The sequence below is a fragment of the Phyllostomus hastatus genome, unplaced genomic scaffold (genome assembly GCF_019186645.2).
Source record: "Phyllostomus hastatus isolate PE091 unplaced genomic scaffold, TTU_PhHast_1.1 phas_contig_98, whole genome shotgun sequence".
NCBI lineage: Eukaryota > Metazoa > Chordata > Mammalia > Chiroptera > Phyllostomidae > Phyllostomus > Phyllostomus hastatus.
The window spans coordinates 5,968,069-5,983,506 of NW_025333999.1; the positions used below are offsets into that span (position 1 = coordinate 5,968,069).

Genomic DNA, 15,438 nt, shown 5'->3' on the forward strand with positions numbered 1-15,438 from the left:
GGTTGTGCCTGGCTCTTGATGTTTCCCACCTCAACCTGGCCCTTCCACCACTGAACCCCCTCATTCGCTGAGGCTCAGGGCCTTTCTGCCTCCACTTCTTGCCTCAACCTCCGCTCCCAGCCAGCCCTACCACAGGTCCCCTTAACTCCAGCTTGCAGACGTACATAAAATTCTCTCAATTCTCTGCACCCCGGGCCCTGCCCTGGTCCAGGCTCTGCCATCTCCACACAGTGCTGCCCCAACATCCACTCCTGTCCCCAACAGTCCCTGCTTCCCATGGAAGCAACAGAGGGGCTTCTTTGAGTCATAAACCCAATCACATACCACCACTGTCCAAATGCCACCAGGCCCTTTAGTGTCCTTGGACCCAAACCCACACCGTGCCCAGCACCCTTGTGTGGCCCAAACCCTCCAACTTCCCCACCCTCACCTCCCTCTCTGTCCCTCTTTCTCTCCCCCTGCTCTGGTTGCATCGACCTCCTTGCTGTTCCTCCAACACCCTAAGCTTGTGCCCACTGCCAGGAACACGCTTCTTGCTTGATGTTCGTCCCATTTCTACCACTAAATGTTTTTACCTTGAATGTGTTATTTCATTTCATTCTAAAAAATAAAGGCTAGAGTAGATGCTCGGTGTTTTAATAAGTTCCTCCCAAAATATCCTATCTATAAACTAGCTAAACTTTCTGTGGTGTATATTAACTATAGAAAAATTCAAATAAGGGTTGTTCAAATATCTGCAAAACAAATTGTATTGGTCAATGGTCAAGTCTGAGTAGGAAGCTTATGAAGTTTTCCTTCAAATTACATTTTACCCAAACTCTCACACTGTCCAATAGAACTTTCAGCAAGGATGGATGTGTTTTCTATTTATCTAAATGCCGTACAAATATTCAAGCTGTTTAATTCCATGTTTGCTATTGTTCTGTTTGGAAACCAGGACTAGGGTGGTCAGGTCAACGAGGAGGGGCAGCAGGCTAGAGTTTCAGCCTCCTTGGCTCAAGGACCGACACCCTGCCCTAAGCAGTGGTAAGGTACACAGAGGCCAGGGGCCCACCTACTGGCTGGGGACAGCTTACTTTCAAAGGAATGGTGACAATGGCTGGACAGAGTAGGAGCAGCTCCCAAGTCACTGTGCCCATGCTTGCTGGCCAGGAACACAGGGTCTGGGGCCACCAGGAGGGTTGGGCAGGACCACCTGGGACGCCCAGCCAGCTGCTTGCTGGGATTTTTCCAACAGCGCTGTGTCTCACATCCCCCACTAACAGTGATCTCTTACCATCCACCCTCCCCCGCCCAGTAAGACAGTAGATAGGGACCAGTGGCTTTTTAAAGGAGTACAAGGAGCCCCCATATTTCAGTGGGATCAATCAGGAGCATTTGGACTTTCTTTCTTTAGCCAAAGCAGACCCACTTTTCTTAATCTTGTGGAATTTTCTTGCAAAATTTTGGGTAAAGCAAGGGCTCTACTGCTTATAAGAAAGTGTGAATGCTGCTTTTCTAGACCCAGTTACCTATACCTCCAGCACCCTCCAGCCCCCTACTCCTATCTTCACTCCAGAAGACAGGGCTAGACACACACACACACACACACACACACACACACACACACAGGGACCTTGACTCCAGGGTGGCTACCTGAGGGCCTGTGGCTCGGAGAACTCCTCATAACTGTGCATGGAGTCACTGTAGGATTCCCGGGAACCCAAGGGTGGTGGACGAACAGAATACTGATGGACTGAAGCATTGGGCTGGGATGTAGTGTAATAGGGTGGGGGGATGCTGTTGCTTGTCTCGCTGCGATAGTCACTGTCACGATCATCCACTGCACTGTCAGGGTCATCATCTGGAAGAGAGAGGAGGTGAGGAGGGAGAATGAGGAGGGATGGGTGGAGGAGAGAGAGGGGGAGAGAGAATACAATGGGGACCAAAGCAGGATCTCAGACTTAGGGGACCTTCACTGGCTGCTAATCTAAGAAGAGTAACCAGAATGAATAAATGGGTCATGTAAATAGAGGTACAGGCTTTAGAATAAGGAGGTGAAAACCCTGCTTTGCCTTATGTGGATCAAACTGGACCTGGAGTCTGGGGTCCAGGGTAGGTGCTACAATGTGAGGACAGTGAAAATGGGAGGATGTCTTTCAGCTCAAATGTAAGAATGGACTTTGCCAAAGTCCAGGATCTCTGAAAACAAAATGTCCTCCCCCCTCAAAATCAGGCAGTGAGCTTTCCATAACAGGAGTCAAGCAAATACTCAAAGAAGTTGGAAGGAGATCAGAAGGCCAAGGCAGAGTACAAATGCCCTTTAACCCTCAGAGATTTCTTGGTAGCTGAGAACGGAGACCTCACATCTGAACTCACGCGCACAGGAACAAAGAAGGGGCTCTGACCAGGTACCGTCTGCCTCAAAGAGGATTAGGTCGTTAGGTGGGTGAGTCCACCACACACCCAGAATCTATCAATAAAATGGACCAGGGTGGAGCTGCCAAACTTCAAGTGTTGCATAAAAATTAAAGGATGTTTTTAGTTTGGTTTGTTTTCCTTAGTAAAAAGAAAACAGGTTTTCTTTCTCAGTAAAAAGAAAATGGAATGGTGTCGAGGGATGTTAGATCATTGCATGGCAGGAGAGACTATTTATTTTGAAAACAACACTTGGGTTGGAAAAGGGGTGCAAAAAATAAATAACCCCCTGACTGGGTGGCCCACAGCATCAATTTACTGGTGATTTTAAACACCAAGGAGGTGGCTCCCCTCTTTTTATTACTTTAAGTATTTTTTGTTTAAGTATTTTTGCTTTAAGTATTATTTCCCAGATGTTTGTCTATTTTTGTTTCTTTGTTACTTTAATCTTCTAATTCTTTTCCAGCTAATGTGTCTGTTCTATATATATTCAATAAATAAGTCCAATTCTTAAAATGTGGTAAATTTTTAAAAACTTATTCATACATTCCTTCGGTTATTTTACCTTTAGGAAAGCCTTAATTCGTTTTCAGCTGGCAAAGCTGGCCCTACCAAGGCAACTGTGGATTCCCAGTTTCTCATTTAACTTGTGCTGCTGTGACCTCCGAGCCTTCTACCGTGTCCCCTCCCATCCTGTAAAAGCCTGAGGTGGGGGATCTGAAACCTGGACGATCCCCCTCAAAGCTCTGGAAAATTTGTCAATGTCACCAAATTGCCCCAATGACCAATTGGTTTTCTATCCAGTTATTCAGGTCTTAGGCCAAATTGGCTTTCTCTTTACCAAATTGTTCTTGACCAAGCCAAGATGTTTTCAACCAAGTCACATGAGGCTGTGTGCATGTTCACCCAACTCTTTTTTTCTGACAAATTGTGTGTTTTTGAGGGGCAAATTGCTTTTGATTGTATTTTTGTTTTCACCCAGACTCTGCTTTTTACCAAATTGCTGTTTCCAACTTTCAAACACTTGTGTCTCCAAAAAAGGTTCTGCTTTTGGCCCAGTGGTCTTTGCTTTTCACCCAGTTATCAGCTTTAGCCAAATTGGATTTAACCAAAAACATCTCTGTTTTTGATGGTATTGTTTGCTTGTGGCAAACTGGTTGTTACCAAATCTTTTCTGCCTAATGTGTATTCTGGTCAAATTGATTTCTGACCGACTCGTTTTTGACAAAAATTGTTTGGATCGGAGAACATGTAAACACTTTCCCTGGTCCTGGAGGGAGGGGTGAGTGGAGTTTGTCCTCCAGGGGAAGGGTTGGGGTGGAGGAGCCCCCAGCTGGTGGAGGAAAGAGGGCACAGATTCATATTCAGACTAAAGGACTGGATTTCTCTGGAAGAGGAAGGACATGGGAACTAGAGAACTCTTCCTTAGGGAGAGAGATGGGTATCCAAATTGGGGGGATGGCCTGTCTTCCTCCTCTGGGGGCAAATTGGAGGAAGATGTGTGTGAGGGGGCTTTGGAAGGAGGTCTTGGGAATGATATCCACCTGAGGACCCCTGCCCTCTGCTCTGAGACCCTCTTTCTTCCCCACCCCCACCCTCAGAGTGACTTTTCCAGGTTGAGGAGGAAGACAGGGAGACAAAAAGAGGAAGGAGTCACAGGAGAGGAGGTTATACATGGGGAGTGGGGGAACGGGGGTCACAGTGCCCAGCTGGAGACAGGCAGGTCTCCCGTCTAAATGCCCAGGCCTCCCAGCTGAACCCTTCCACCCCAATGGCAGTGCCCACTCCCCACCAGACAGAGCAGGAGCCCCAAGACAGATGTTAACAGTCGGGGCAGGAGGGCAGAGAAGGGGCCTTGCCACTGGGCCCCAGTGTGCCAGCTGCGGGCTCCTCGTTTCCCTGCACGGTGGGGGGGGTGGGGATGCCAAGGCACCCACTCCCCATGGCCTCCCAGGATGTCAAGCTGAGTACTTACTCTGCTGCTCACCCCAGCCAAAATAATTCCAGTTGCCTACAAAGAGAAGGGGCAGAGACAATAAAAGGGAGCAGGCAGGGGGGCACTTGGAGGGGGGGCTCCACAGTCCTCCTCATTCTCCCCATCCTCCCATCCAGGACCCCAGTTGCCTCCTAACCTCTGAGGATCTTTTCCCAAGTACCACTCTAACCACTGACATTTGTCATGCCTTCACTCACCACCTTGGGAGAAAGGCGGAATATCTGTTTTTGGAGGAGACCACAGGCTCAGCCAGGAAGTAACAAAAGGGGCATATCTGTTCTGAAGTCTGGGGGCAGCACACCTCTCTCCTTCCCTCCCCTATCTGGTGCGTGAGGAAAGAAATATTGAACTGGAAATCCTAAATTTAGGAAATCCTAAAACACCCCTGTCAGGTGGGTTTTTCTCATCCTGCTCATCGTACAGGTGAAGAAACAGGGCTCAGAGGGGTAGGATGAGCAGCCTCAAGTCACACAGCCTCCGAGCCTCAGGGCCAGGAAGAGAACCACATCTCCCTTCTTCGTTCCCAGTGCCTGGCATTGTGGGAAATGCCTTGGACCAGAAGCCTGACTCCTCCATGAACATTCATTCCTAACAGGACTTGGAGGTGAACGCTGGAAGGTGGGTCTCCATTCCCAAACTGAACCCACTCTTCATTTCAGTCTACCTGCCCAGGTACTCTGTCATCTGCTCCTGCCTCCAGCCTGTCTGGCCCTTCCCCCACCACAACCTTCATTGAGCCCATTCATAGGGGTAGGGGGCTTATAATTCCTTCTGGGAAGTGGTGGCTTCCCCCCAGGCAAGGAAGTCAAGAGACTTTCTCAGTAACACACCCCAAGTTATGACAGAACTGGGTCCCCCAACCGCAGTCCCCTAGCAGCTCCCCCACTAGGCTCTACCATCACCATCCTGGGCATATGGGGGTGTGTGAAAAACAGGTACAGGAAGACAGTGAGAGAGCAGGGGAGGGAGAAAAGGGGGATAAGGAAGAAGATGGAACCGGAGAAAAAAGGTGAAGTGCGGGGTGGGGACAAAGCATCATGGGTTCAGGTTCGACCCTGGATCTGTCACTTCCTCCCCACTCCAGAGGACTCGGGAGGAACTTTTGGGAAAGAAACATCTCCTTGGCCCATGGAGAACTGGTCTGGGTGCCTCTGAGTGTCCACAGGGCCAAGGAACATAAACAGTCTTGAAAACTCCAGCCTGGATGCAGGGGCAGTAGGCGGAGGAACGTGATCATCATCAGCAAAAATAGACGCAGTGCAGTGGAAAGAGTCCCTCAGACCTAGTTCAAATCCTGGCTTTGCCTCCTGCTGGGTGTGTGACCTTGGGCAAGCTGGTTCTCCTCCTGGGCCTCAGTTTCCTCATCTAAGAAAATGGGCAAATGAAACAGCCTTTGTCCGTCATCTGTGCGCCTGTTTTACACATGTCGGCAGGACTGTCAGTGTCCATCTGCTCCCTCTGGCTGTGGGCTGCTTGGGGGCCTGTGCTGGCCTCATGAAAGAGCCTCTCATCTGGGTTTGATGAACAGGATTAAGGCGTCTGCAAAATGTTTTTTAAGCCTCTAGATGTTCTGGGACCCCTCAAAGTGAAGGGCTGTCAGATGCATGGTTTCAAAGAGAGCAACTCCAGGGATCAGAGAGGGGCACTGGCATGCCTGCAGCCACAGAGCGAGGCAGAACTTGAACCCAAGTCCCAGATCTCTTCTTCTTTCCACCACACTGTGAGCGTTAACTGCCCACTCTTAGGACCCATACCTCTGGAGAGGGGTTGGCCTGTTACACACAACAGCCATGGGTGGGGGAGGGAGGCCAAGGAAGGGATGGAGAGGTACTTACAACACTGGTTGCTGGGGACAGGGAGAGGCTTGTCTTGTTCACCTTGGAACGAATACTGAGGGAAGGGAAGGAGAGAGGGCACATCTCAGAGAGGCCAGGAGCCAGAGGACCAGGATGGTCTTCTGCTGTGTCCCATCCTGACACCCTCATGCTTCTCCAATCCTCTCCCTCTGGAGGAGAAAGATACAGATGTTCACAGACAGAGAGAGATACATACAGAGAAGCAGGGAGACACGGATATAGAAAAAAGAAAGAGACGCACACGAAGGAAAGAAGCAGAGACAAGAGAGACAGGAGGGAGAGAGAGACAGAGAAATGAGGCTGGACAAAAATTACTCACACGCGAGTACTGGCCCCTTGCCCTCCACCTCTCACTAAAGAACATCGTAGTCTTGTCCGCTCTTCCTTCCCTGCCCTCACCTCTTAAAGTCTGTTCTCTGGGCCACAGGGGTCTTTGCACTGTGGGGATATAGAGCCAAGAAGACGAGGAAGGGGTGGCATAGAAGAACGGAGGTACAGGGGCTGAAGCTTGTGGGGGACGAGAATTTTTAAGAAAGCCTGAAAGTGTGACTTGAGGAATTGAGGGCTGTGGGGCAGAGAGGGGGTGTGAGCACTGCTTCAGGGCCCCTGTATATCCTTGAGGGTATTCGGCAAACGCAGAACTTGAGTCAATTGAAATCATCATCACATTTTTGGTAGACTGTTCCTGGCTGACATCCTGCTTGGAGACAGGACCATATGAGTCACCGATTTAGTCGGGTTATGAAGAGTGAGAGGCACAGATATAGGGGAAGATAAGCAGGGAGACAGAGACAGAGCAGAGGACATGGGGAGGTGAAGAGAGACGGATGCAAGAAGGAAAGAGCCCCCATGTCAATACTCACCTCATCCTGGTCCCGCATGGCGTTCAGCTGCTCCAGCTTCTTGGCCCAGTAACGGGCCTCCTCCTCAGGAATGTCTGGAAGGGGAGTCCTGGCTGTGATCCTGGAAGCCCCTGTTGTCCCCTCAGCACACACCCAGTGTATCCTACAGGCCTACAGGGCTGGTCTCCAGTGGGTCCGGGGACAGGGTGGCACCCTGCTTCCTCCCTGTCCCAGCACTGCCTTGGGGATGGGTGTGGAATGGGAGAGAAGATGTACCCTAGCACCACAATGGTGGGGGAGCCATGAGTCCTTGGAGGGATGATGTCCCAAGGGATGTGGGATGAGCTGCTTCCTGAGCTGCTTCCAGGAAAGGTGGAAAGGCCTCTTTGTGTCTCTACCTTTGTTTATCTCTGCTGTCTCTCTGTCTCTGTTTCTCTGTCTCTGTCTCTCTTCCATCCCCAGCTCACCCCTGAAGCCAAATCTTTCACCAAGGACCAGCCAGGGCAGCTCAGACCTCCATCCCATGGGTCAAGAAGCATTTGCTTCCCCCTGGTGACCTGTAGGAGCTGGAACATGCTCTGTACACAGCAGGTGCACACCTCATCTGACTCGCTGAAACCCAGAAAATCTTCTGTCCCCAGAGAGAGGAAACTTGGCCCTCATGATGAGGCTTGTATGGACCTACCCAGGCATGACCATTCTCCTGGGACTGGGTGAGGGTCTTGCGCCCCCCAAACTCACCTAAGGGCAGCTCAAAGCGGGTGTCAAGGAGGATGCGGTGGAAGGTGGGGTCCTTGGTGCCACAGATTTCACTGTCCGCCATGATGACCTGGGAGTCCAGAGTCAGCCATTCTCCAGGGCCCTCCTGGGTGTAGGGAGCAATGAAGACAGGGGTCAGGTTCCAGATGAGGTGAGGTGAGGTGGATCAGATATCTGTTAACATGAGTTGTCTCCCTCATCCCAACTCATCCCTACTCCAGAAGCCAGGGCCACACCCCCACTTAACAGATGAGGAAACTGAGACTCAGAGGGAAGAGCCCAGTCCAGGGCACCATGGGGACTTGTCCAGGGAACCCAGAGTCAAAGATCCAGAGAGAGGGCCCTGTGGAGTCAGCAGGGGCAGCCCTAGCTTCATATAAAGGCCCTGGTGCTCCCACAATCCTGTACGGAAATCCTTCCCTAAGTGAATGAACCAGCACCCCTGGGTTTAGGGACATAAGCCTTTCAGCAGGTGGGGTCCACTCTGAACTTCAATTTCTTTATCTCAAGCGAGAATGATGTTCTGTGGAATTTGCTTTCCATAGCCCCAGGGAGAGGCTGGTAGGGGTGAAAGTCCAGGGTCCTCTGCATGTATCCAGGGGGCAGTTATGAAGGGCTTCCCGGAGGATAGGACATGGGAGCTGAGCTTAGAAGGTGATGGGAGGGACACTGGAAGCTGAGGAAACAGCTTATGTGAAGGTTCAGAGGGTTTCTTTGGGGCCTGTAAGGGGTGGAGGTCGGGGTACAGAGGGAGATAAGGCTGGCAATGTGAGCTGGTGCCATCAAGAAGGACTCCCAAGGGAGATGTGGAGAGGGTAGGAAAGGGTCTTGGGGTAATAAGATGCTGCTGGGCTCGGCATGGGGAAATGAAATGGAGGAGGAAAAACTTAAGGTCAGGAGGCCAAGATTGTCTAGTACTTTCAGGGCTTGTGTGGCCTTCCTCTTGCACAAAGTGCTAATTGCTCATAATATCCCTTCCCCTCTCTTCCATAGGAATGCATTTTTAGCTGGTTCCAAGGCTATGCAGCTTAAGACTATATTTCCCAGACTCCCTTGCAGCTAGTGGGGGCCACAAGACTAAGTTCTGGCCAATGGGATGTGAGTAAAATGCCAAGAGCAACCTCTAGGTTTGGCCCTTAACTTGGAGGGTAAACTCCATCCCTTGCCACCTTTCCCTTCCCTGGTGGAAATGTAAATGTAATGGTGGTTCTCCAGCAGCCATCCTGGGCCATGAGGTGGAAGCACATGAAAGGAAGGGCAAATAAGATGGAATGAGTTTAGACCCTGGTGACTTTGGAGATACAACTGCAGCCGCAGATGTCTACATGAACATTGTCAAGGGATGGAGGTCGATGTCCATCTTGTTTAGGTCACTGGCCTCTAAGCCCCTCCCAGGCACTCCTCCCTAACCCTCAGCCCACCACTCACTTCATTAGACTGGCGGATGGTCCTCAGGGGGATCCACACGGTGCCCACCATCGTGTCCCAGATGAGACCCTTGTTCCACACCTCCACTGTCAGCCCTAAATCTAGGCGGTTAATCTCGCTGAGGAGAGAGAGGAGGGGGCAGGAGTGAGCGAATGGAGACTCAGAAAAGTCAGTTCACTCACCTTAGGACATACAGCCAATTGAAATTCAAACCCTGCCCTGGGCGAGTCCTAGGCAGGAAGGTAACACAGTGATTCTTGTTTAACAGATGAGAAACTGAGGCCAGAGGGCTATGTTACGTGCTCAGGGTCTCACAGTGGAACCAGGGCTCCAAGCTGGGATGGAAGGGGTGGGACAGATATCACACACCTCCTACACCTCAACTTGCCTGGTGCCTCCTTAAACCTTCAAACCTCGAGAATGCTGGCTAAGTGAGAAAGATGCCCAAATACCCTTTGTGGCCCCTGTTATCCCAGGATAAGGGCATTTGGAGTGCCTCCATCCTTCCAAGTGTCATCTCTGTCCAACTGCATGGGGACATCCCTGAATATACAAATGATCCTATCCCTGAGCACTTGCCCAGCAGGCCCCAGACTATACATAGGCAGATTTGGGGGGAAACCTTGGTGAATGTTTAATTCACTGAATTTACCAATTTTCCAAAGACTTATCTTAAGAAATGTTCTTGCATATATATGTTGGCTGTAACCTGGTCATTCAGTTATTGGATTTCAGGGAGTTGGGGACCACCTTGTTCCTTCCTGCTTTACATCTTCCTGAAAATTGTAAGGCAAGCTCCTCCTTTACTTCCCTATATGCTTCTCTGCTCCAGGATCCCAACTGGGTTCTCTCATGGCCTCCAGGACTGACAGTCCCCAGCCAGGCTCTGCTCAGGGGTAGAGGGCTGCTTTGGACCAAATCCTAGCTCTTCCAGGTAGAGGCTGTGTGACACTGAGCAGGTGGCTTAGCCTCTCTGGTCCTCTGCTTCCTCATCTGTAAAATGAGGATTACAGTAGCATCCTCCTTCCCAGTGTTGTGGGCAAACTGATGTAATCAAAGCCTTAGCAGAGAGCATGGCACACGTTCCCATCATCAGAGTAGGCAGGATGTAATAGGAGGGCCTGAATGGCTCCAGGTCAAGAAGAGGGTCCAAGTCATGAATTCATTCAATGATTAGTCAAATACATATTGAATGTCAGGCCCTGTGGTTGGTGTGGGGGTGAGAGTAGCAACAGAGACCAACCAAGCCCTACCCTCCTAGAGCTCACAGTCTGAGGTCAGGGGCCATAAATATGTCCAGAATTCACACTAATTTGACTGAAATAACAATTGGTAGCACGGCCTGAAATGATTCTTCGATTGCAGCCTGGCAGTAGTGGTCAGGGAGGGGACACAGCTGAGACAGGAAGGATAAGAAGGAGCTAACTGGGAGGGCCAAGAAGTGGGGAGAAGAGCAAGTGCAAAGATCCTGGGGCAGGAACAAGCTGGCCATGTTGGAGGAACCTTGCAGCGGTGGCTGTGGCTGGGGCAGGTGAGCCAGGAAAGATGGAGGGAGATACTGGTGGGAAGTCAAAGGGGCCAGGCCTCTTTGGGATTATGGGGAAGAATGTGGTTTTTGTTCTGAGGTTGATGAGCCACAGGCAAGTGTGGAGAATGAAAGGATGTGATTTGCAGTTTTAAAAATATCTCTCTGGCTGCCTGGAGAAGAACAGATTGTGAGAGGCAGATTGCAGCAGGAGACCCGGGTGGAGGCTGGTGGCACTGGAGACTTGCCTGGTGGCATCAGAGATAAAGGGAAGTGACTGGGTTTGGGAAGTGCTTTGGAGGCAAAGCTGATGGGTAGACATGGGGCAGAGGGAGGGGGAACAGAAGTCCCAGAAAACACCCAAATGTTCAGCTCTGCCCAGTGGGACCAGCAAGGTGCAAAAGGGGAGGTTGCGCGGGACCAGACTCACAACATGAAATCCTGTTCCCAGCTGGGCTGGCTGCCCCGCACAGCGATGGTCGTGCTCTTGACATTCTGCACCTTCAGGGTCACATATGTGTTGAATTTCTCTGTGGTGGTGAGAGCAGGGTTAGTCTGGGGACTCAGACACACCTGGAGCCCCTTCCCAAACTCTAGTCAACCTGCTGTGATCTCCCAGGTGCTGTGTGTGCTCGGGGGGACCCCGAGGTCCAACACAATGCTCTGCTTCTGTGTGTCCCTCCCACTCCCAGGCCAGTCCCCAAGCTTCCCCCTATGCCCAGTCCCTTAGAGCACAGGGGAGGGGCCTTGGTGCAGGGAGACACGGAATTTGGGGATGCCGAATCCTGCTGCTTAAAAATAACTATGTCCAACAATCTTGGTTTTTAGCTGGGAAGACTGAGGTCCCAGATGGGAACAAAAGTGACTGTAAGAAACTCCAACACCTCTCTGAGCCTCACTTTCCCCACCTGGAGCCTGATCTAAGAGTCCCCACCCTATCTCTTAGGACCCTGGGAACGGACGGCTATTGGCTCAGGGTGAGCTCCACCCACCAAGGGGTTTTCAGGGGACAGCTGAGGTGATTGCTGGGACCACAGGCCCTGTCTGACATTCTCCATGATGCTTAGCAGACACACAGCCCAAGTCTCCCACCAATGGCTCAGATCCCCCTTCCTGGTCTCTCCAAGAGATGCATAGACAAACAGACAGACAACATAGGACAGGACAGGTATAGAGGCCACTTACCTTGGGCACCATCAAACTTGGCTTTTTTGACTGTGGAGAGAGACAGAGATAGGGAAGGGAAATGGGGAGAGAGGCGGGGAGGAGAGAGACAGAGGCAGAGAGAGTGAGAGTGAGAGTGAGAGTGAGAGAGAGAGAGAGAGAGAGAGAGAGAGACCAAAATAGAGACAAAGCAAGAGAGACAGGAGAGAGACACAGAAACAGAGAGAAGACAGAGGCAAGGATAGAGAGCAAAAGACACAGATACAGAGGACAAACAGGAAAAAATAAAAAAGAAGATAAAGACAGAGGCAAAATTAGAGACAGAGACAATGAGACAAGGAGAGGAGGAAAAATAAGGAGAGAAGGGAGGCAGGGATGGGAGGGAGAGAGAGCAGCCATCAGACAGGTGAGCTAGGGGTGGAAGGAATCTGGACCCTGGGGATAATCCATGCCCCCTCCCTCCATATCAAATACTCCTAAATCTTCTCCCCTCCAGCTATGTCGTTACCCTTAATTGAACAAGATTTAAAAGAAGGAGCTGGGCAGGTGACAGAAAAGGCCTCTTACAGGAAGCCCTCCAGGATTGACACAGAGGGAAGACAGTTGAGGAGAAGGGGAGGGGGGAGAGAGGAGAGACAATCTCCAGTGACCCTATCCCCCTGTCAAGTTAGCAAGATTTCTCCTCCAACTGTCCAGCTCAGCCTGTCCTACCAAACACTCCCCAGGTTTGAGGTTCAATATGCAGAGGACTAGAGGAGGTAGAACAGGACATCTGGTCCTGGCCAGGAGGTTGTTCGAGCTTGTCCAGTCCCACTTACCCGTGGAAGGTACAACCTGAATATATGTCAGGGTCCTGTGTGGTCCAGTCTTTTCAGATTTCACATAACCCACAGCCCTAATGATTCAATTTCCCTCTTCCCTGGCTTTTCTCACAGGATAGTAAACTTTCACTTTCAACATCTCTTGCCCTCTGCAGCTGGCCCCAACATCTCTCTCCATCGTTCACTCTCCACCTCCACCTAAAATCCGTTACCAAACTGAGCCTCTCTCCTCCTTTCCACGTTTCTGCTACCTTTTTTAAATTTGCAAATGAATGTTTTTATTTGAGTAGGCAACACACACACATTTTACAAAATCAAACTTATCCAAAAATTTTACAATGAGAATAAGGTTCTTTCTACGCTAGCCTTCCTTCTCCCTCCCAAGTGCACTCAGCGTTACCAGGTACTAGAGACAGATAGTCTGGCCCCGGCGACCAGGAGCACAGGCGCATTTTACTTCCTGCACAGACAGTAGCACGCCACACCCTCTGTAGGCCTTGGTGTGTTCCAGTATGTTTTGAAGAGTGTGTGTAAGCAACTTAGAGGATAAATTTCTAGTAACAGAACTGTGGTTTATTCTTTCTTCTTTTTTGAGAGTCAAGTTTGGACTTTTTCTGGGCAAATGCCACAGCCTCCCATCTTGCTTGTATCTTGGTCCCCATCACTTGAATTTCTGCCATGCAAAAACAGCTGAATGCAGCCAGTGAAGAGAGAATTCCCATGAAAGGAGGGCAGTGAGGTGGTCCTAAATACTTGTCAGTAAATCTTGTTTGTTCCTGTTTGGTGGAAGGGGTGCTTCGCAGCAGCAGCAGCAGGGTGGACTCACAGAAGCACTGAGTGAACTCCCCAGAGTGGCAGAGTGAGAGAGGGAATGAGTGCCTCCTGATGCTTCTGAAAGATCCAGACTTTAAATGTCAATGATTGGGCATCATATCCCCATTCCGGTTTGGGTTTGAGAGGTAGAGTGACCAGGGAGCTCTTGGCCGGGCACTGGGAAATGTGGAGTCAGGTGGAGTCAGGTTCAGTTTACCATGCTGTGTGACCCTAGGCAAGTGAACTCTCCTCTCAGGGCTTCCATCTCTGTCTCACTAGGATTCAGTGTCTCCCTGCTGTTCTAGATCTGGCTGCATGTGTGTGTTTCTGTCTGTCTGTCTGTCTCCTTCTGTATCCCCCTGTATTTTCTGTCATGGCCCTCCTCTTTTACCCAGCTCCTCACCCCTGGGGCTGAGAGAAGCTCAGGGGTACCTAGGACTGTGTGCATCGGGAGCTCTAGTCCTCTCTCCTTGGGGGAGCTCCAGCTTGCCTGGTGACTGTGAAGGGAGGGGTGGGAGGATGGTGGGAGAGACACAGACAGGGGCTGAGAAAGGCACATGCAGAGGGGCCTACAGGGGGAGGAGAGGAAAAGGAGGAAGAAGGGGGTGGAGATGATAAGTCGAGAAAGTCAGAGACAGACACGGAGACAGGAGACATGCAGATTTCCACTGGGGAGGGCAGGCAGGGGGAGAGAACTGGCAGAGCCTGGAAAGAAGAGCTGGACAGAGGAAGCTGAGGTGGGTAAGTGAGAGGCCCTGGGGGGATAGAGGTGGGGTGACTGGGGTCTAGCCTCACCTGGCCCATGCTCCACCCTGCAGCTCCCACTGTGTCTCCTTTTTACAGATCAAGACAGGGCTCAGAGAGGAGGCCAGTCTTCCAAAGTCTGTCCTCCACACTCTCCTGGTGGGGGGTTTGGGGTGTGTGGCACCTCTCCTTGTCCCCCTCCTCCTGTCCTGTTTCTCTCCACTCCTGTCATTGTCTTTCTGTCTCCTTCCTCCCCTTCTGCCTTTGTCTCTGTCTCTCTTGTCCCCATTCCTTTCCCCTACCCATTTTCCTGCTCCCCAGGCCTCTGAAGGCCAGAGGACAATGGGCTTGGCTGGGGTCCACAGCAGTGGGAAGCTGCTGGAGGGACCCAGCTCCCACAGCAGAGGCCAGGCTCAGGCCCCCAGGCCCCTTCAGGGAGTCTAGGATAACGATACCAATTTATGTTCCTCTTGGGGACTCAGAGAAACGAGGGGGGACCCAGGGTGGGAGAGGGGGATCAGGGAAGGGGGCTTAGAGTGGGGAGGAGAGCTCACAGGGTAGGGAACTCACAGCAGGGTTTGGGACAGAGGCAGGAAGGGAGGAGACTGAGGGAAGGGGCTCTGGGAGCCGGAGGAGACGCGTGGGGGGCGGGGAGAGCACGCCGAGGGGCTCAGGGAGGGGCCGATAGGGCTCACAAAAAGAACCAAGTCTCTTTCTCTCCCTCCTTCCCCGCCCCGCCCCCCACCATCTTCCCTTCTATAAATGTCTTTCCCTCAGCAAATGATCCCGAGTCATCGCCTCCTTCGCCACCTTCACCATCACAGACGCGCCCGCCACCGTCCCCACCTTCGCCGGGCAATGAGGTCACTGGGGCGGAAGCGCCCCCCCCCGCCCCCCGCCAGCTCCTGGTCACACGCAAGAGGCTATTTATAACGCGGGCGCAGAGGGCAGGGGCAGCTGGACCGCGGGGAGCGGCGGGTCAGGGCGGTGCCTGCTGCTGGCCCGTCGGACTTGCTGGTGAGAGACACCGCGAGATTCGCGTTGTCGGGCGCGGCCAGCAGCGCCGCCTTCGCTGGGGGGCCCCGTCAGCACT

General features: G+C 51.6%; 1 protein-coding gene across 11 annotated transcripts in view; it reads right to left on the reverse strand.

Annotated features, from left to right (window-relative positions):
• UNC13A (unc-13 homolog A) overlaps positions 1-15,438 on the reverse strand; it is a 57,802-nt gene that overhangs the window by 36,389 nt on the left and 5,975 nt on the right. For 9 of the 11 annotated variants that reach the window (XM_045853096.1, XM_045853091.1, XM_045853099.1 and 6 more), the window contains exons 2-9: positions 11,989-12,018; positions 11,234-11,333; positions 9,279-9,396; positions 7,833-7,956; positions 7,113-7,186; positions 6,229-6,283; positions 4,373-4,408; positions 1,636-1,843 (exon numbers count right to left, since the gene is read on the reverse strand). In XM_045853096.1, the coding sequence (XP_045709052.1) occupies positions 1,636-1,843; positions 4,373-4,408; positions 6,229-6,283; positions 7,113-7,186; positions 7,833-7,956; positions 9,279-9,396; positions 11,234-11,333; positions 11,989-12,018 (745 nt within the window). Of the gene's footprint in view, positions 1-1,635; positions 1,844-4,372; positions 4,409-6,228; positions 6,284-7,112; positions 7,187-7,832; positions 7,957-9,278; positions 9,397-11,233; positions 11,334-11,988; positions 12,019-14,396; positions 14,445-15,438 lie in introns of those variants that run through there. The other 2 variants (XM_045853100.1, XM_045853093.1) reach the window with 2 other exon arrangements.